The sequence below is a fragment of the Artemia franciscana genome, chromosome 14, assembly GCF_032884065.1.
Source record: "Artemia franciscana chromosome 14, ASM3288406v1, whole genome shotgun sequence".
Lineage (NCBI taxonomy): Eukaryota > Metazoa > Arthropoda > Branchiopoda > Anostraca > Artemiidae > Artemia > Artemia franciscana.
Genome location: NC_088876.1, coordinates 894,443 through 917,305, shown reverse-complemented (window position 1 = coordinate 917,305; position 22,863 = coordinate 894,443). Strand labels below are relative to the sequence as shown.

The following is a 22,863-nucleotide window of genomic DNA, read 5'->3' as shown; positions in this document are numbered from 1 at the left end:
TCACAATATTGCAGTCAGCCAATCCCTACTGACCTAGTCCTAATCATCAGTTAATCTTAACCATGTAAACCTGTAGGTTTAATCCTTACTTTAATCAGGACATTGACTTAGTCCATTGACTTTATTCTGTATCTATATATAACCTATATGGTGATCCTATATATATATATATATATATATATATATATATATATATATATATATATATATATATAACTATTTATATAACTATATATGTCTGTATATAACATGTATTCATATATTCTACATGTTGACTGAAATGTTTTTTTTTAACATGGACAAAAAGCCTCTAGTATTTCACATGTTGTATCTAGATTTCACTTTTTAAGATTGACTGATAATCAGAACTGGGTAGTCAGGATTGGAAACAGTCCTAGAAAACTTTACTGTTCAACATTTTAATTTAGAAAAAAGTTACCTCAACAGCCTAGCCTATTTAAATAAAATTATTCTGCTTCAAAAAGCCAGCCTTTGATTAAGTCTGTCCAAGATGAAGTCTGTGTGTGATTTGGATAGTGGTTTTCAAACTTTAAGACCCTGTGCTCAAGATTTGACTGCTTTTTCCAAGATTTGGTACAACCTTTTAATATGTTTTCAAAATAAGGCTTTGTTATTGACTGTCAGTCAATTTGAAATATTCAATACTGTTTATGGTTAAAATATTTTAGGTATTATCCTTCAAATTGAAAAAAAAAATTAGACAAATCCAATAGAAAAGAATTTATATTCTAGGTGGTATAATAGAGATTTTGCGTCAATTTAACTGTTGAATGAGTGATTAGCTGTCTTAGCACTTGGAAGCTTACCTTAAGTAAATATAAGTATTTAAGAGTTTTTCAAAGTGAGGTAAGAGGTCCTCAGAAAGCTAATCATCACTTCATCAATTAAATCACTATAAAATTTCTAATATCACCTACAAATTAGTCTGTTCCATCATTGAAGCTGCCAAAATCTCCATAATAAAATTTTTTTTCCAAATTTCATAATGTGGTTAGTTTGAACATTTTAGTAATAAATAATGCTGCATATTTTAAATAGGCTAGTGCTTATAGGCAATATTAGAGCCTACTTTTTTGACATATTTAAGGCTTGAGCCCAATCTATACAATATTGCACACAAAACTTTAAAGTTAAAACAAAGTATCTAAATCATAGACTCAATCCTAAACAAATTTAATCCAAGACAAGTAATGTGAAGCAGAAGGAATAAATAGGCTAGGCTGAAGGAATAATTTTTGTCTAAGTTTAAATATTTAAAAACAAAGTTGTCTGCCAATCCCAACATGACCAGTCTTAATTATTTGCCAATCCTAAACATCTAAACCAATATATATATATGTATATATATATATATATATATATATATATATATATATATATATATATATATATATATATATATATATATATATATATATATATATATATATATATATATATATATATATATTGGTGGGGGCGCTTCGCCCCACAAGCCCCCGGCGCGCGCGTAAGTCGTTACGCGCCATTGTAGTTGTGTCCCTGTGTCCCACCTGTGAATATATATATATATATATATATATATATATATATATATATATATATATATATATATATATATATATATATATATATGTTTTTAACTATGTAAAACTTGCGAATATACAACATTCTTCGCTGTCCCATTGTCTGTGCATATAAATAGATTGTCAGGTTTACTGACTCTTGAACATGCAACATATAATTGTCCATGGGAAAAACAATCCGTATTCAGATCTATACCTCATTACTCTAATGATTGCCCTTGAGCTTTGTTGATGGTGATTGCTAATTGAATATTCCCTGTGTCCCCGTCGTCATTTATATATCCCCCTGTGCCCCCCGGCGTCCCCGTTGTAGTTGGTTCCCTGTGTCCCGGTCGTCATTTATATTCCCTGTGTCCTGGTCGTCATTTGTGTCCCGGTGTCCCAGTCTGTAATTTCTCTTTGAGTGTCCCGTCGTCATTTATATTTCCTGTGTCCCGGTCGTCATTTGTCTCCCGGTGTCCCGGTCTGTAGTTTTTTTTAGTTTTTTTTTCTTTTTAGTTTTTTTTTGTAGTTTTTACTTTTTTTTTGTAGTTTTTACTTTTTTTAGTTTTTTTCTTCTTTTGTATTAATGCTAAAGCCAAGGTTCGAGCCTGGAACCTCTCGAACCTAGAACTTGGAACATAACGCTTTACCAACTCAGCTACTTTGGCTTGAATACATTCGTTTTTGAATTGGTATATGATGAAATAATTCAGACGTCATATGCGGACAAACATGACGTCAGTCGATAGACAAACAAACAACTTATTTTTATATATCTACTAGCTGTTGGGGTAGCGCTTCGCGCCACCCCAACACCTCGTTGGTGGGGGCACTTCGCGCCCCCCAAGCCCCCTGCGCGCGTAAGTCGTTACGCGCCATATTAGTTACGTGCCATTGTAGTTGTGTCCCTGTCTCCCACCTGTGAATATATATATATATATATATATATATATATATATATATATATATATATATATATATACATTTTTAACTATGTAAAACTTGCGAATATACAACATTCTTTGCTGTCACATTGTCTGTACATATAAATAGATTGTCAGGTTTACCAACTCTTGAACATGCAACATAATAATTGTCCATGGGAAAACAATCCGTATTCAGACCTATACGCATTTTTCTAACGATTGCCCTTGAGCTTTGTTGATGGTGATTGCTAATCGAACATTCCATGTGTCCCCGTCGTCATTTATATATCCCCCTGTGCCCCCGGCGTCCCCGCTGTAGTTGTATCCCTGTGTCCTGGTCGTCATTTATATTCCTTATGTCCCAGTCGTCATTTGAAATCTCGTAGGCATTGATGACCTTATCCAAGTCAAAATCCCAAACCCAATCATCATCGCTATCATTTTCAGTTTTAATATGTTTTGACTCTCGCTGTCCAGGTGGATTTTCATCTAACTGCGCGGTTTTGCGTTCTTTAGCCGCAAGCCTGTTTTCATGCTGTTCTTGTGATTCCTCGGCACGCTTTCTTTTCTTACTTTCTCTATCAGCCGCAAGTCTTTTGTATAGACTCTTTGAGCAGCTTCCTCGGCTGTTGCCATTGTAGGTTCTTCAGTCATTTTACAATTAAAAATTTATCTTTCAACGATCTTCTTACAATTAAAAATTTGTCTTTGACGATTTTTTTAAATACCTGTGTTCTGGTCGTCATTTATATTCTCTCTGTCCCGGTCGTCATTTGTGTCCTGGTCTGTAATTTCTCTTTGAGTGTTTTTTTCTTTTTAGTTTTTTTTTTTTTAGTTTTTTACCTTTTTTCTTTTTTCAGTTTTCTTTTTCTTTTTTATTTTTCAGCGTCACTATGAAATACATATCGCCGAACCTTTGTTTTTTTAACTAAAATCTGGTAGGCATTGATGACCTTATCCAAGTCAAAATCCCAAACCCAATCATCATCGCTATCATTTCCAGTTTTGATATGTTTTGACTCTTGCTGTCCAGGTGGATTTTCATCTAACTGCGCGGTTTTGCGTTCTTTAGCCGCAAGCCTGTTTTCTTGCTGTTCTTGTGATTCCTCGGCACGCTTTCTTTTCTTACTTTCTCTATCAGCTGCAAGCCTGTTTTCTTGCTGTTCTTGTGATTCCTCGGCACGTTTTCTTTTCTTACTTTCTCTATCAGCTGCATGCTTTTTGGCATAGACTCTTTGAGCAGCTTCCTAGGCTGTTGCCATTGTAGGTTCTTCAGTCATTTTACAATTAAACATTTTTCCGTCCACGATCTTCTTACAATTAAAAATTTGTCTTTGAACGATTTTCTTAAATACGTTTAATGACGTCATCGTCATAACAAACATGACGACAACTAACTTCATGACGACATGATGACATGACGTCACTCGACAGATAGACAGACAGACAGACAACTTATTTTTATATAGATACTAGCTGTTGGGGTGGCGCTTCGCGCCCCCAAGCCCCCCCCCCGCGCGTAAGTCGTTACGCGCCATATTAGTTACGCGCCATATTAGTTACGCGCCATTGTAGTTGTGTCCCTGTGTCCCACCTGTGAATATAGATAAAAGAGAAAAGATTTCTCTTTTCGTTATAGATATATATATGTTTTTAACTACGTAAAACTTGCGAATATACAACATTCTTTTGGCTCTTTAGTTCCAATGTGGTAGAATTTTAGATGGCACTTTTCTTGCATTATTAGGCCAGCCAGATTCAATGATATCTGATAGTGGTTTTAGCTTGCTGTTTATTAGCGTTTCTGGAAGGATTTTCTCTAGCTTGTATCTGCTTTCAGGAATACCTCTATAGAATGTTTGAATAGCTTCTGTTTTGATTTGAATTTTTAGAGTCTTGATCTGGTAAATGCATCTGTGATAAAGCAGCTGCAACAAGAATTTTTCTGCCTGGGTGGTATTGGAATGACAGTTCATATTTCTGGAGCACTAACACCATTCTTTGGAATCTAGATGGTGTGTATAGGTTTGGAAAAAATTGCTTCTAGTGGTTTGTTATCTGTTGTAACAATGACCTTTCTACCACAAATTTACTGGTGGAAATGTGTGCAGGCAAATGCAATGCCCAGCTGTTCTTTTTTACTTTAGAGTACTGCTTTTCTGTGTCAATCAGAGACAAAGGCTGCTGCTGCATGATTTGCAATCAACTGAGCACTAAATCTATGCTGTGCTTTAACTGGATTACTTACTGGATTCTGACGCTGGCCTTGTTGTGCACTGCTTTCCATGCAAACTCCTTTGCCTTTGCTAATTCCCGAAGGATTTACTTTAAGGTAGAGATGCATGGAATATATCTTGACTAACAGTTAAATATCTTAGAAGAGTCTACATCTTATCTTTGCTTATTGGGGCTGGCATTTCCCTGATTGCCCTTAGTTTATGAAGGTCAGATTTCATACCTCCTTGTGACAGTATATGACCAATGCAAGGAATAGCTTTTGTGTATAAGTGGCATTTCTCTTTATTGGAATAGATGCTTTTCTCACGAGTCCTTTCCAGACCTCTTTCAGCTTCTCGTCATGATCTTTTGTACTACCAGCCATTCCAGCAACGTCATCAATAATCAGCTCAATATTGATACCTTCAAATGCCTCATCCATTCTCTTTTGGTTCTCATTTTGTGCTGATATAAGTCAAAAAGGATACCTCTTGAATCTGTATCTTTTAAATGTGGTACTAAATCTAGTCAAATTGTTAGACTCCACATCCAAAACCATTGACCAATAACCATTTCTAGTACCAGTCTTGAAAATTGCTCTGCTTCTGCACATCGTCCTGCTATATCATTAAAACTAGGAATGAGTTGGTGTGGACGCTTGTTGCGTTTGTTCAAATTAACTGGATCAAGAAAAGTCCAAATTGTAGTATCCGGTTTCTTGACCAGAATAACGGAATTGACCCAGTCAGTCGGTTTCTTCACCTTCTCTATGATGTCAAGGCTTTCTAGTCTTGTCAAGTTCTTCTTTAAATTTTGGTTGAAGGACATAAGTAACTCTTTTAGGCCGCTGGACAGTTTGCACTAATGCTTCCTTCAAGTAAATGCGACATTTTCCAGGCTATGTCCCAAAACCATGGAATATGTCATCACAACCCACGAGGATTTGTTGCATTTGAATGTTTGCATCAGCTCCTGTTTTCAATTTGTAAGTTTTTGCCTTTGTGGTATTCAGACAGGTTAACTCTAATCATCAGCTTTTGCGCTGAACCTATTATGCAGTCAATAGATTCAATGAAGCACTGGCTGTTTTTTTCCTTCTCAGCTGAAAGGCCCTCAATTTCATTGACTGACCTGCTTTTGCAAACCTTTGCAAAATAGTTTGACTTCCAACATTTTGAACAGGTTGTCCTTTTTGTGTGTTTTTTTTTTTTGGAACACACGTTCCAAAGACACACGTTTCATTGAACTATTTCTATTCAAAAGTTCTTTGGATTATACAACTCTGTATCCATTAGATTTTTCACTGTGTACCATTGACAAAAGATTATAAGTTTGACAAAATCTTTTGTCAAACCATTGACAAAAGATTGGTCACTTCCGTGATTTTCCCCAGTGGCCATGTTAGAAATATCAACTGCTTATTTCCTGGGAATAAAGACTAGGGCTTAAATTGAGACAATTCTTAAGTTTCTTTTAGTGGTTCCCAAGATTCAGATTGTTCCTATGGATTGAAATTCTGCGCAACTTTTAATCTTTTATGCGGCCAAAGACCTCTTCAATGGGACTCTCTGATGCTAAAATACATTGTATGCATAGGCTTCAATACATTGAAACATTGTATAGAAACAGCAAAAGAGAAATATTACCCTATAAAGCCACTGAAAACAAATCTCATGGTAGATCTGCCTGGAACACACGGAAATCAATTGGAACACATTGGAAATCTCGTGGAACACACGTGTGTCAGGAGTATGAATTCACATAGACATATCGGTTTAATGTCATTGTCTTTTGCAACACTTTGGTTATGTATAGCTTTCACTTCTTGCTTTAGGCTGTGGCACCAGTACTTGGTTCATTTTTGCATGAGAGTCCACTGGTTTTTCAATTGCTCAACTCGTTTCAGTGGCGTTTTTCTGGTGTAATTGTTCCACCTTCACTTTGACAGTCTTTCTCTTATCCAGCCGCTCTGTACATCAAATACCAGTTTATCTATCATCATTTCATCTGAGCTATCTCCAAAGTCATAACCCAAGGCCAGCAACATTAAAGTTGTCACATATTGAATTGTATCCCCATCTTTTTGATTCCGTTTGTGAAGAATTAATTGGAAAAGTATGGGATTTGAAATAGACTGAATATGCTCAATAGATTTTTCATGCATATGTTCACTTTATTCTTTTCTCTTTCTACAATTTGGAATGGGCTGAGTATATCTCGCCCTTTTCTTCAACCCATATCAACAAGTATGAGCACTTACCACTTTCACCTGTTCCAGTAAAATGTCCTGTAAACATCAGTTGAGCATGCTGGTGAGATTCCCTCCATGAGTTTTTGAGATTGGTTTATAACCAGTTGATTGTGGGGCAGGGTATGCTGTCTACTAATAGTAACTTGTTGTTACCCCCTGCACACAACAAAATGCGCTAAAGAGGAGTATAAGACAAAGAAAAACAAAAAGGACACAAACAAAAATTACACACAACTCTTGACAACTTTAACTATTAAACACTCATTCACGTATTTCCTTGTCAGACTTCGTGTTTAGATATAAACGTTTAATAGAGAAAGCACATAAGAAAAACAAGGAAATAAACTAAAGCAAACAATCAAAGCAATATATATCAGTAAGCCTCCCACAGTATGTATGATGTTGAACCCCAACTGGAATTCAAAAGAGGGAGTGAGTGCAAATCGCACTGGAGGAAGATGCAACTAGTCTTAAAACTGCCCTGATTGAGCTCTGCTTCGTGGCTTAAGATTGGCTGACTAAAGGTCTACTGTTTATCCCTCTTTTGCCTCTAGGCATTAGAAGTTAGTTCAGAAAAATCAACTGAAAAAAATACTTTGGCTGTCTCCTAAGTCGTTTTGATTTGTACGAACTTCTAAATAAAGGAAACAGAATTGATAAGACATGCATAGGCCTATGAATTTGCTGTTGTTCATATGAAATTTTTTTTCGAAAGTTAATGCTCTAATCGAATTTTTCCCAAAGTTGTGTCATGTCTAAATATATTTTTTGTTTTCTGGCCAGAAAACCTAGAATTTTGGTTCCGAGAAAAAATTATCGGGCTATTTTGAGAAAAAATACATATATACATACATAATCGCTAAGACAGCTATTTTTCTATTTCTTTTTGATTTAGTTATTAAGGCACAATAAGTTTAATTCAAAATGATCAACTGAAAAAATTCTTTCTGCATTTTCTCCTTAATAATTCTTACACATGCAAGGTTCTAATAAAGACGACAGACTTGGTAAGAAATACACATGAGTGTGATGTAGTTCATATGAATGAGTGGTGGTTCTAAACTCACATGCTACATTATCTGTATTTATTCTATTGTGGTCACGAAGTGTCTAACGATATTCATAGGCAGGGGCTATCAGCTGATTTAGACACTTATAAGTGAGAGTTGCAACCTGGTAGTTTTTAATTTGAATATAGACCCCAAATTCAACTACCACACACAAGTTGCTGCAGTAAGGGTAAACTAAACTCATGATATCATTAAAATGTCCTATCCCTTTTATGATAAATCCCTTTTATGATAACCAAACTCTACAATATCCTAGTAAAACCGAGATTACTGTTTGGAATGTTTGTTTCTATGGTGAATAATAAAATAAACCAGGTTGCACTCGAATACATCTAAAGACCAGCAGGAAAATACATCAACAGGCTTAAAAAAATGAGCACACATGCCACAACCAGATGTCATTCATAGAATCTTTTCTGGATGATGATTAAGAGGTGACATGATAATAAACCTGCTTGCCCAGTCATCAACAACTAGATGACATTCAGAAAAGCTGTTCTATATGCTGATAAAGAGGTGACATGATAATAAATCTGCTTGCCCAGTCATCAACAACTAGATGTCATTCAGAAAAGCTGTTCTATATGCTGATAGACATGATAACCAACCTGCTTGCCCAGTCATCAACAACTAGATGTTATTCAGAAAAGCTGTTCTATATGCTGATAAAGAGGTGACATGATAACAAACCTGCTTGCCCAGTTATCAACAACTAGATGCCATTCAGGAAAGCTGTTCTATATGCTGATAAAGAGGTGACAGGATAATGAACCATCTTGCCCAGTCATCAACAACTAGTTGTCGTTCAGAAAAGCTGTTCTGCATGCTTGTAAATTCAAGGAAAGGAACAATTTCTTCTCTAATCACATATAAGCCTATGGAACATTCTAAGATAGACAACTCCAAGTTCATCAAGCATTGACAGCTTCAAAGCCAATCAACAAGGACTGAATGACTAAACCATGGCTCACGCATTGGGTTGCAGAAGATGTCTTGCATCATTTTCTTCGTTTACTGGCGTGTGCTGGACTTGCCAATATCGCTAGCAAGTGAGATTCAATCATTCCAAATTCTTCTGAGCAGGAACCCGAGTCAGAATCATTAAATTGAGACAATAATACTTGAATGAAAGTTCTTAAGCCGAACTGGCTATTCATGACAAAAAAACACAAAGAGAAGTACAACTCAATGAAAAGACTACAAACGAGACAGCGGCCGGTAGAGAGAAAAGATGAAAGACTAAATCAACGCGGATATTTCGCCTGTATGCAAACTCGGCGTCCTCAGCACAAGAGAAACAAAGATGCTTTTTTCTATCTTTGTTTCTCCTGTGCTGAGGACGCCTAGTTTGCATACAGGCGACACATCCGTGCTGTTTTAGTCTTTCATATTTTCTCTCTACTGACCGCAATCTTGTTCGTTGTCTTTTCATTGAGTTTTACCCCTCTTTGGGTTTTTTTTTATAATATTTAAAGTTATTTTCTTTAATTTTCTTTGCTCTTTTAAACAATGCCATAAATTTGCTTTGCCAAATTGAATATCCCAATTTTAAATGAAGAAAGTATAGACAAATAAACAATTTTTTCGATAATATAACAAACGATTCAAAAGGTAATTAAAGAAAAAAAAACTGGAAATCATAGCTTTCATACTGGTATCCTGTTCTATTGGAGGATTTTCTAAGGGACATAGAGGGCTGTAAAGTACAAAAAAATTGTATTTATAGGATCAAATGGTATCTATGTGGTGATACTATGGATTGATCCTAAGGGAAAAATCTACCCTATCCTGCTCTGTGTAAATTTGATAATGATTTATGGTTTTGTTTTTATAATTGTAGTAGTATATATTCATTTATAAATAAATTTTTGTAGTATGTCCATGAGAAGGAAAGCCGAAAGATTTTGGAACAGGCAAGGTTACAACAACAAGAATTGGAAGAACAGCTTGGGACCGCGTCACGACAAGCTCCTACACTAGGGCAGAGTAAAGCTGATAGTGACGAAGAAGAGGAGGTCCCTGAGAGTGGACAGGATGAGTTTGATGAAACATTCTATGATGACCTGGTAAGAAATGCTATTTAAAATACCATATTTCGTTTGTTTTGAAAAACCATTTTTTAAAAACCAAAATAGCTAAAAAGTGTCTGTAAATGTAATTTATTTAGTATTGCTTTCAAATATTTTGCTACCCAGAGTGCTATAGCAGGTGGGGGGGGGCACATGTGACACTTCTAAGCCCTTTATCTTGCAATTTGTATTAGTTGCTCTTATATGGTATTTATCTTTCATTTTATTCTGTACAGATATTTACCAAGTTGGTGTGTTTCAAATTTTAAATCCCCCCCCCCACTTTACAACTCTGACGGGTCTAAACAGCATGGTACTCATAAACCCTTAAAATAGATTCCAGGTGATTAGGCTCTAGGGACTTTTATTAGTAGAACCAATATTTGTCACGCTGTATGATTCTGAAGTTCTTACCTTGTTAGTTTTCTTAACCCCTTTAGAATAGACAATTAATGATTCGGTTTTAGGGGCTGTGCAAAAATTTGGTATGCTAAATATTCCTCACACTTGATTACTCTAAAGTGCTTACTAAGCTCATACGTATAACTCCTTTGCCATAGAAACCAAATGAATAAGCTGTAGGGATTGGGCTCAAACTTTAGTTTACTCAATCTTCTTCACGCTTTTGTACTCAGTACAAAGCACTCAGCAAGTTGGTACTAATAGCCCCCCTTAACACAGAACTTAATAGTTAGAATCTTGGTTGCGTGCCCAATCTTTCTCACTCTATGTAGATTAAAAGTGCTTGCCAAGTTTGTACTCAAAACCCCTTTAGCATAGAAACTAAATTATTAGAATCTGGTTCTGTACTCAAACTTTGGTGTGATCAGTCTTCCTGGCGCTTTATATTTCAAAAGTTCTAACTAATCAGATTCATATAACTCCTTTGGTATCAACACTAAATGATTAGATTTTAGGGACTGTACTCAATCTCTGGTTTGCTCAATCTTCCTCGCATTTTATAACTCAAAAGTACTCACCTAGTAGGCACTCATAGCCCCCTTAACACAGAAATTAATAGTTAGGATCTTGGTTGTGTGCTCAATCTTCCTTACTCTATGTAGCTGAAAAGTGCTTGCCAAGTCTGTTCTCATAGCTCTTTTAGCTTAGAAATTAATGATCATGCTCTGGAAACTGGGTTCAGTCTTTATTGTAGCTAACTTTAAAAAAAATAGCTTTTTCAAAAAAGGTTTCTCAAAGATAAGTAAAGAGAATGAGAAAAAATATAAAAATAAGAAAAAAGAAAAAAAGAAATCGTAAGTGAGCAGAAATAAAACTTGATGTTAAAGTTTCAACTTAGTGCTTTAAGCCGTTCCTGAGATATTGTTGATACGTCCTTCTGACAGTCTGTACTCACGTAGTGTGTATTGATTCAATTCAACATCCATCTGAATGTCCCTGAAAGTTTCACCCCTGTAACTTTAGCTAGTGATAGTAGTAATAGGACTTGGAGTAGTAGTAGTAGTTGTTATTGTAGTTGTAGTAGCAGTAATAGTAGTAGGAATAGTCGCAGTATTAATGGTTTGTACATATTGCATTTTGGCTCTTTAAACATGCCCAGAGAGTTTTAACTTAATAATACGAGTTGATTCTGAAATATTGCTTATACGTCCTTTTGACAACCTGAGTGCACATAATGTGTCTTTTTTTTAGTCCAGTAGCCTCCTTAGCATTTTTATAAATTTCGTTTGAATGCCCTAATCTTAGTAATTGTAATAGTTGGCAGTTGTAGTTTACTACTATTAAAAATAGGAGTAGCCTGAGCATTGTCCCTTTTGGTCAGCTTAACACCCCCTCAGCATTCTCTGGAAGCTTCATCTTAATGCCCATGACCTTTTTGGAGACCCAAAAGCAAACATGCCCCCCTTTCCCCATAACAGCATTCTGTATATAAGTAATTGGGAAAATGGTAGCGCTTTTGTGTTGCCTATGAAGACTGAAAAAGGCTTTACAAAAAATCATTTATTAACCGAAAATCTGAAAATGTCAAATGAAAAAAAGTATGGCATTCTAAAGCGAAAAGAAGTTAATATAAAAAAAACCATTCCCACGAAAGAAGGTTTTCAAAGAATAGTAAAGAGTTTCATTAAACCAAGACAAAGAGAAATAAAGTCAAACAATATTCAAGCTTAAAACCCTGCCCCAATAGGAAGAGATATTACCTCAAGCACGGTTAGAAATAACAACCCCTATGCCTTCTAAAGAACAGAACGTAATTTGACGCCGCTAACTTAGCTCCTATTTATGGTAATTTCTGTTCCTGTCAAGTTCAGTTTCGTTATTTATTATTCTTAATTTCTGTTCCTGGTAATTTCTGTTCCTGTCAAGTTCGATTTCGTTATTATTCTTATAGTGATTTGGTTTCGTTGTACGCTGGAAGTATAATTTGCCTTCATATTATTCACGTCTTGCATATTCACATCTTGGTCTAAACTACTTTTCTTGATTTTATATATATATATATATATATATATAGGACAGTTTCAAAGCAGATGCTTCTGAGGGCCCTAGGCTCTATTAAAATGGGAAAATTTACCTAACAATTACCTAAGAGCGAATTATGTAAAAATTATAGCGTAGGGGCTAATAATGATAAAATAAATCTTTGAGTTCTGATATCAGATAAAACCAAGTGGAAAATTAGTAATTTTTTTTACGTTGTATATTTGCCTAGTTTAAATAATTAAATTTCGCAAAGCAAATTTAACCACTCCTTGGAATGTAAACAGGAATCAGATTTGACCCCCTCCCCCCGAAATATTAAATGGCATCTCCTTCCTTTATCGCAAAATACGTGTTCTGTGAAGTTCAGTAATATTTGTATAATTGACAATGATTAAGTTTGTTAAAATGCTGATCACAGTTCCTAAATATGTATATTTTGAAACATCTTCCAATTATAATTTTTAATCCTTTTAAATTTTTATTCTTCGTTTCCTAATCACATTGAAGAAGACTAATGTATACCCTCGTTCTTGATTGTCCTTTGATTTTTTTTTGATTTTTTTTTGTGTGTGTTTGTATGTGTGTGTGAAAATCATGACGTGAAAGTTAAAGTTTTGTAGAATCGCTAGAAGTTTGAGAGCTCTTATGGGGCTTAAAATAACTAATCCAAGCTAATCTATTTAATAATAAATCTATTTAGTTTGGTGAGGGAGATGAGAATTTTCAAAAATTGGTAATTTTAATATGGTCTTCTGTCAATAAAAGCCTTTTTAGCCATGAAACAAGAACGACTGGGACTGTAGTGATAAAATAAAATGATATGGTGATATTTAAACGGAGATACCATTGAAAGCTATGTTTTAATATAGTAAATTTCTATTACACAGTTTAACCTGGAAGATACTGTAAACAAGTTATAACTTTAGTATTTACCTTGAAAGGGATACCACCTCTTAAACTGGACTTATATTTTCGACTTTTAACTATCACTAAATTTAAGCTGGATTGTCTTTTTTGATCAACCGTTTAGGTCAAAACCTAAATCACGTCCTCCTTGGTCGGGGTGGGAGGATGTTCAAGGAAGAATTTAAGGAAAATGGGAACTTTCTGGGATGGTTTTAAGAGGGAGGCTATGAATAATTTTGATAAAGGAGGAGCGTGCGTAGCTGTGTTGGCCTCAAGCGGATTGGTCCTGTGGTGAGTTGTTAGTAGTAGTAGTAATTGTATTAAGATTGCAACGTCGAACAGATTCTAGATTTTTTGAATTTCCTACATTTTTTTGAAAGGTGGGAGGGGGGACTTTTTCGATTTATGAAGTTTTTAGTGCAGTATGACATTTTCGTCAGGTTGGACTGTAAAAGTAAACAAGTAAAAATTGTAAATACAATAGTACAACGGTTTGAATTCCTAAAAACACTAGTATTAAACATGTTAGACATTAAACATTAATATACAATAAAATTTACAATTGATTGATTCCCAAATACAATTACGGCATCAAAAACAAGTTTTGCTGTTTTTCACAAATTTTTCTTTTTTTTTAAGTTTGGAACATGCTCCTACAAAAATTCAATTGCTACTCGTCTCAATTTTTAAGACATATGGTTGTGAATATTTTTCTTCACTAATTCAAACAATTCGATTTAATTTTCACTGTCCCTGGTGCTTGAAATTTTGCTTTCAAATTCTACTTCTATTTTGCTTGTTTGTATTGTAATTTAAGCAAAGTTGAATTTTCTGTTCTAGCTTTCATTTCATTTCTTCTTTTTTTGTTTAGCAAATCGATGCCGAGGATGAAAGGGCCCTAGAGCAGTTTATGACCAAAAATAGTCAGCCTCGTCAAACACTAGCTGATATCATTATGGCTAAAATACAAGAGAAACAGACAGAAATACACACACAGTTCTCAGATACTGGAACTGTTTTGCTACAGGTATTTTTCTTAATGAATCAAATGAAATTAAAATATGTAAATAACAATTATTGCTTTTAAATTCATTTTCAACCGAAGGGCCTATTGTTTAAATGCTTTTATTGCATTTCGTTTATAAATGGAAAAGTTGTGTGGTGTAAAAAATTTCTCAGTATTTATTTTTTCTTTTTTCTTTTTTTTTGTCTATAAACAATCAAGCTCTCCGGAGCTGAAAAAACTCTCTTTGCTTCTGACTATCACTTTATCTTGAGGACCTGTTTCTATTTTTCAAGCTCTTCTGTCTAGTTCTTCCTCCCCCCTCCTGTAGTTAAGACTAGACTTTTAAGCGCATTGTTTTTTTTTTTTTTTTTTTTTTTTTTTTTTTTTTTTTTTTTTTTTTTTTTTTTTTCCTAGATTCGCTGTGCCAGTTGTATTTAAATATCTGGCTTACCGCTAGTCTTTTACATTTCTTCATCACTGAAAGAGTCGATAGAGAAACTCTTAGGGATAACTTCCCCAGGAAGATCGTTCCAAGTCAATGTAGAACGTCTTATGAAGCCCTTCTTCTAGTACTCTGCTCTCGGCGTGTCGGTGCTACATCGAACCTCACTAAATTCCTGCAGGCCTTCTGGTATAGCCTATGTTTTGAACCCTTTACGAATGAAGTAAAAGAATTTCCAGACAATCACCAAAATAAAAGTAAAATCTGAAAAATGTAAATAAATAAAGGATAAGTAGTCTTGTTAATCCAATAATTAACCCAAGTTCACTTGAAATAAATTTTCAATAATTAATAAAGTTAGTTCGTACATTTATTTTTCATCTACCCGAGACATTTTCTCTTAAATCTTTAATTTTTGGGATGATTTTGCGTCTTTTGTTTCAAATCTTACCTGTTTTTCACCAAAAGAGAAAAAATTCACCATACTTCAATAGTTCACCTTAAAATACCCATTTTAAACTACCCCCCTTCCCCCCCAAAAAATAGATCTCCTCCTTTTACTGGACATGGTTTCTTTAAGTCAACAGTAAATATTCGAAGTATTGGGAATTTCCTGTTTAACATGCTATATAATCCGCGCGAAAAATTAGCCTCCCTTGTAAACAAACCTCCCTGAAAAATCCCCACCTCCGTGGACAGTCTCCCCTAGAAAACCCCCTCAGTCAATTACCTCCCTGTAAGTGTCTTCCCAGATGTAAAATTGTCCATCAAAAGGGAAAGTGATACAAATAAAAAGAATGAAGAAAAGAAGGGATTCTGGAATATTTGCATGTCTGTGTTCCAAAATACAGGTAGAATGTATCATGTAGAATAACCTTTAGTATTTATTTTTTTATATTTTTTCTTTCAGTTCTTTTCGTGATTTAAAGGGGGCTGGGATTAAGTCGTCATAGTAGGGTAAGGTAAGTGTTTAAGGAAAACAATTTACTTGCTAATTTGAAAATTAGGAATTCAGCACATTTTAGATTTGGTTTCATCTGGCTTGGACTTTATTCAAGTAAAATAAAAAATATTATGTAACTTTTTCTGATACACCCCTAGTGAAGGCGTTCTCTATTGAAATGGATAACTGGTGTCATCTAGCATAGATGTTCGCGTCACATCAAATCCATTAAAAGTAATTACTTGAGCTTTCTAAGATATTAAGAACTACTTTCTAAAATAGCTAAAAGCTTTTCAACTTGCCAGAAACGTCACTCCAAAATGAGTTATATTATTGTCTTATTGAGCAAACAATAAAATGAATGACACGCCAAAATCCTGAAGAAACAACATCTACCCTAGATTCAACTGTGCTTATTGCAATTAATTGTAATGAGGTATTACTACTACTAATTACTCACCGCAGCACGAAGCCACCTGAGGTCAAAAAAGCTACGCACGCTCCTCCTCCATCCCAATCTATTCAAAGCCTCCCTCTTTACATCCTCCCAAGAAGTTCCCATATCCTTTAATTCTTTCTTCATGACATCTTCTTATCCCAGACGAGGTGGACAAGGCAACAACTTATTGGACAAGCATAATTAGCCTATTATGCTCTATTGAACCTGATTTAAACATCCGGCCTTTAGACCCTCCCTGTATCTCTGCCCACTTCTGTCATAAGGCTACCCTTGTACAGTTGCCACTGATTTCACATTTCTAAATTATATTCTTTAACCCTTTTCTTGTCCTATTATGATAACGTATTCCCCTAAAACACCACAATAAAGAAATAAAAACATAAAGTTAAATTCAATGAGATTATCTACATCACATATTATAGGTAGCAAATAGGTAGGTAGAAATATTCCAGAATACCTTCTTCTTCATTCTTGTTTCTTGCTTTCCATTTGGCTACTCAATTATATATAGGGGACAATTTTTCGGGGGGTGTTAGCCTAGAACCTGTCCGTATCTAGGAAGTTTCTTATTGGTGGAAAGCGTCATAAGTTAGATTTACCTATTTAAAGCCGTGTTTTAATCGTTTAAAAAAACACACGAAAAAACTGTGTTTTAATTTCAACGGCTTTATTGCCAACTTACGATGGGAAATGGGAAAATGTTTTGGCATAGGTCTTTTAATCATACCATGGCAATGAAGGTAAGTTTGAGAGTATTTGTTCAGACAGGATTACAAAGAAAAGTAGAATCCTCAGGCAAGCGTGGACAGTGTTGTCAATTTATAAATTGTAATGGGAATGAACTTTTTCAATATTTAGTAATGATCAAACAAAAAGAGGTATTTTTGAAAATCGCATGGGGTTTCATTTTGTTTTCAGTTAAAATATTAAAAAAGGCGTGGAAGGATAATAAATCCTATTGAAAAGTGTAAATTCTATGTAATTTTGAACTTTCGACCGGACAATCGTCTTAGGAATAATATAATTTTTTTTCAAATGAGTATAGGATAGAAAATTATTGAAGTTGCCCTTTCAACAAAATACCCCTTGAAAATGATGTTTATTCTCATGCTTGATAAAAAAGAAAAGAAAAAAAAAACAGTTACACAAGAAAGACACGTAAACATGATTATTCTAACAACGCATGATTATTTTTTTATTCTAACAAAAAGACACATGCTTTCTCTCTCTCTCTCTCTCTCTCTCCTCTCTCTCCTCTCTCTCTCTCTCCTCTCTCTCTCTCTGTCTCTCTCTCTGTCTCTCCTCTCTCTGCTCTCTCCTCTCTCTCTCTCTCTCTCTCTCTCTCTCCTCTCTCCTCTCTCTACTCTCTCTCTCCTCTCTCTCTCTCTCTCCTCTCTCTCTCTCCTCTCTCTCTCTCTCTCTCTCTCTCTCTCTCTCTCTCTCTCTCTCTCTCTCTCTCTCTTTCTCTGCATCCCTTTCTCCCTCTCTCATCTATTTCTCCCTCACACCCTTTACTTATGATAGGAAATTTTTCTTTATTGATATATCATTTTTGTTTAAAGGATATCGATGAACGAGTAGTCAAAATGTACGAGCAGGTGAAAATAGTGCTTCAGAGGTACAGAAGTGGAAAACTGCCTAAAGCATTTAAAATTCTGCCAAATTTAAGAAATTGGGAACAAATACTCTACATTACAGGTAGGGTATTTTCAACTTGGTGTTTAAATCGAGGTTTGAATTTTTTTCTAAACGGCAAATAAAGCTTTCTTTGCTTTATAAGAAGTTGTTAGTCTACATCAATGTAACTACGTGTATCTCTAATAATGCTCCAAAAACCATTTTCGGTTCTTCCATTAGTACTTGAAGGAAATTTCAGTTATGGATAAATATAGTCATTTCTTTATAGAGTATTCTATTCGCCATTTGAATCAGTTGCTTTATTGATTGACATTTCTTTACACCTAAATGCATTTAGTTTGAAGTACCACTTGCTACTTCGGAAGTTTGTTGTTGTGTTTTGTAGTCTTTTGCTTTCTTTTTTCTGTGTTTTGCGTTTTTGCGTTTGCTCCATGTCTTTTCCTATAGCTGTTCAGAATCTTCTGTCATCTTACGTAATTTTGCACACCTCATAGATACTAAAAACTAATTCCTCGTACCTGTTTGTCGTTCAGGGACTCACACATGTTAAACTATCACATTTCTTCGTTCCGTGTAATTTTACTTAGTTTTCTAACCGTAAATTTCGTTGTGCAATATGTTCTTTTGCAATTCAGTGCGATTCTCGCTGTTTCTTGTTTCATGCCTTTTTCTTCCGCTGTCCGGAGTCACTTGTCATCTTCTATAATTTTGCATGCTTCATAGATACTAAAAACGATAAAAACAACCCCGTTGGGGAAAATAAAGTTACTTTTGCTCTTTAAATGCCTATAAATGGGACATAACTCGCATAATATTGTTTTGATATGAATTCAATTCTTCTTTCTTTTTGACCGTTGACAGATACCAAAACTTCATTTCATACATTCAAGAAATTTATGTGTGGTAAATAGCGACGAAGACCACACTGCCTTTCCATCAAAAACATGAAGAACAATAGGGAATTCTTTTCGAAAGACAGTGGAAATCTGTATTAATAATACAATTAACCGTAGACTAAAAAGATACTCCAATAAAATCAATGGTAGTTTACCATGTGAGAATCCCGATAAGCCCTCAAACATAATTTATCTCCCATATATCCCAAAAAATCACTACGAATCTTAAAACAGTCTGCCCACAAATTAACCTGTATGCTGTATTTACCAATAATTTGAAAATCATAAATCTCCCAAAGTAAAGATAAAACTCCAGTTACTCGCCCAAGTGGAGTCTATCAGGTACCATGTAATTGTTGCAAATTCTATGTGGGTAGAACTCACCAGAATTTAGAGAAACGCCTAAAACAGCATAAAGATAATATAACCAAATCTCTAAATTATGTCAATACAATTTATATTTGATTTGTTTCTGTTTAGATTAACTTTAGTTTATAGTTTATCTTGTATCCATTGTATTTGTGTTTTTTCCTATAATTCATCATCATCTAACATACTTCTGTTTCAGAAATAATACAGTGTGGGGTTTGTTTTATAGCTTATTTGTTATCTAATGTATTTTTCTTCTAGATTCAAGCTATTATCCTGTGTTAACTATTATTTTAGGTTTCTTTGCCATTCTTGCCATTTACCTCATTTTTGGTTATGCTGCCCAACTAGTCTGTAATGTTATTGCCTTTGTTTATCCAGCTTATGCATCAGTTAAAGCACTAGAATCACACAGGAAAGAAGATGATACTCGATGGTTAACTTACTGGGTTGTCTTTGCCCTTTTTAGCACTGCTGAGTTTTTTACTGACATTCTTCTATCCTCTTCTCTCTATAATTCGATATATATTCGATATATATATATTCTTCTCTCTATATCCTCTTCTCTCTATTCCTCTATTCTTCTATACTCTTCTCTTTCTTTTGATTCTGCTTTAAGCAGCCATGTGTTTGAAAATCCTAACCACAAAATACTTTTTGAAGAATCAGCCCTTATTAGCAATGACCTAGGCATAAAGCAAGTAGTTCGAGAAGCAATTGATTCAGACTTGAGATTAATAATAATATTTCCTTAAATAGAGATTTGGGAGAATATTCACTAAATGCTCCATACACAAATTTTATTAAAAACGATCTTACAAAATACTATGAAAAACGAATAGATAGTAGCGCAGAACCTGTCACAAATAGACCTTTGAGGTCAGCAGCCAAAAAAGCAAGATTAGCACAACAAACGCGTTTTTAATCATTCTCTTTCATTTCAATGAATTGCTTCGTTTCATCTCAATTCATTTATGAATAAGGATGCTGGGACTATTTTAAAAATTTGTCAGTTTAGTTATATTGGTTGTATCCTGTTGTAAGTTTTTTTCTTATATATTTTATTGTTGTGCTAAGGATGACCCTTGGACATCATATTCCAAGGGCCGAAATATTCATTCTTATTAGATTCCCACTGTCTTGCGAAAAGAATTCCCTATTGTTCTTCTTGTTTTTGTTGTATTGATGTGTGGATTCATTCCACTTTCCCTGTGTACCTTTGTATACCCTACAATAAAGCATTTCTTGATTTTAGAGTGAAAAATTAGCAATTCCAATTGGTTAAGTAATTCTGGTGTTTCCTTTCTGTGTAATTTTCAAAGAAAGACACACGCTAAACTAACATGTTCTTTCATTCCATTGTCATTTTGATTTGTCACCTAACAGCAGATTTCTTTATGCAACGTTTTTCCTCTGTAATTCAACGTGATTTTGCTGTTTCTTGTTGCATGCCTTTTTCTTTACCTGTTCAAAGCCATTTGTCATTTTCTGTAGTTTTGGATACATCATAGATATTACAAATGATACCACCACTCCTGGGGGAATGATGTAATTTATGGTCTCGAAATTTATACTAATCTATTTAGTAAGTGCTTGCTAGATAGTTTCAAATTGACTGTTTATAAAGAAATTTCTAGTCCGCCCTGTTAAAAGTACTAACTACTTACTAAAAAGTCACCGCAGCACTTAGCCATCTGAAGCCAAAACAGCTACGCACGCTGCTCCTCCGTCCCAATCAGAACAGCTACTTACTATCTACTAGCTGTTGGGGTGGCGCTGTTGGGGTGGCGCTTCGCGCCACCCCAACACCTAGTTGGTGGGGCGCTTCGCGCCCCCAAGCCCCCCCGCGGGCGTAAGTCGTTACGCGCCATTGTAGTTGTGTAAACATCTAAACCAATATATATATATATATATATATATATATATATATATATATATATATATATATATTGGTGGGGGCGCTATATATATTGGTGGGGGCGCTATATATATTGGTGGGGGCGCTTCGAAACCAATAAATATATATATATATATATATATATATATATATATATATATATATATATATATATATATATATATATATATATATCTTTTTAACTACGTAAAACATGCGAATATACAACATTCTTCGCTGTCCCATTGTCTGTGCATATAAATAGATTGTCAGGTTTACTGACTCTAGAACATGCAACATATAATTGTCCATGGGAATAACAATCCGTATTCAGATCTATGCCTCATTATTCTAATGATGTGTCCCTGTGTCCCGGTCGTCATTTGTGTCCCGGTGTCCCGGTCGTCATTTGTGTCCCGGTGTCCCGGTCTGTAATTTCTATTCGAATAATCCCTGTGTCCCGGTCGTCATTTATATATCCCGCCTGTGTCCCCGGCGTCCCTATTGTAGTTGTGTCCCTGTGTCCCGGTCGTCATTTATATTCCCTGTGTCCCGGTCGTGATTTGTGTCCGGGTGTCCCAGTCTGTAATTACTCTTTGAGGTTCCCAGTCGTCATTTATATTCCCTGTGTCCCGGTATGTAATTTCATCAGTTGACAAACATGACGTCAGTCAACAAACAACTTCATGACGCATACAGCTCAATCCTTATAATGACGTCAGTCAACAAACATGACGTCAGTCGACACACAAACATGACGTCACTCGACACACACACACACACACACAGAGACAACTTATTTTTATATATATAGATGGGTTATTCGATTGAAAGCGGAGAGGTTTAAAGGAAGTCATTTGTCAAATATCTAGGTATCACACTTGACGTATCTTTGGTGTTTTTGAACAGTGTTGAAATATGTCAAATATATTTTCAGGGAATATGGAAATTCTTCGGAAATCTTGACATTTTGTTCCTAATTACACTCTAAGGTTCTTGTATTTTTCTAAAATACATTCCTGACTTCATATAATTATTCGTTACAATTTGAGACTTTTTCTTCGCTAATTAACCCATTCCCGGTTCTCCAAAATAATTCTATCAGTTTGCTTTGAATCAAATCTTCAGGTGATTCTGTAAGATTGGAGTATAGATGCTAAAACATTTTCTCAAAACTGGTTTACTATATTTTATCACCTACTATTTATGCTATAATACTACTACTAAAAAAAGCACCGCAGCGCCAAGCCGCCTGAGGTCATCAAAGCTACGTAACATCCTCCATCTTAATCTATTCAAAGGTTCCCTCTGTACACCCTCCCAGAAAGTTCCAATTTCCTTTAAATCTTTTTTACTACATCCTCCCACACCAACTATGCACGGCCTGCTTTCCGTTTAGCCAAAGACTGTTGGCCAAAAAGGACAATATTCGGCAATCTGTCACTCTTCGTCCGTTGAACGTGCCCCAGTCACCTCAACCTTTCTGTTGTTATAGCCCTAGAAAGTGGGATTGAACCACATTTTTCGTATACCCTAGTCCAATTGGTATCGCTGCAAGGTCTGCGCTCTCTTTTGTTTATTTCCTCTTTCAGGCTCTTTCCAATTTAAAGAAACGGATCGTATTTGATTTCAGCTATGCTTACAGGCCATTGTGGCCTATTTTTTCAGCTGATGAATGGAAGTTTATAGTATTGTTTTTGAATAAAATTACCTACCTACCTACCTACCTAATAATTTTTCTAGAAAAACAAAATCTAGAG

At 35.0% G+C, this 22,863-nt stretch overlaps 1 protein-coding gene across 1 annotated transcript in view; it reads left to right on the top strand.

Annotated features, from left to right (window-relative positions):
• The window catches only part of LOC136035153 (bystin-like), a 52,241-nt gene that overhangs the window by 10,033 nt on the left and 19,345 nt on the right, over positions 1 to 22,863 (top strand). Inside the window, exons 2-4 of the mRNA XM_065716704.1 lie at positions 9,907 to 10,098; positions 14,324 to 14,479; positions 17,866 to 18,001. Coding sequence (XP_065572776.1) covers positions 9,907 to 10,098; positions 14,324 to 14,479; positions 17,866 to 18,001 — 484 coding nt within the window. The remainder of the gene's footprint in view (positions 1 to 9,906; positions 10,099 to 14,323; positions 14,480 to 17,865; positions 18,002 to 22,863) is intronic.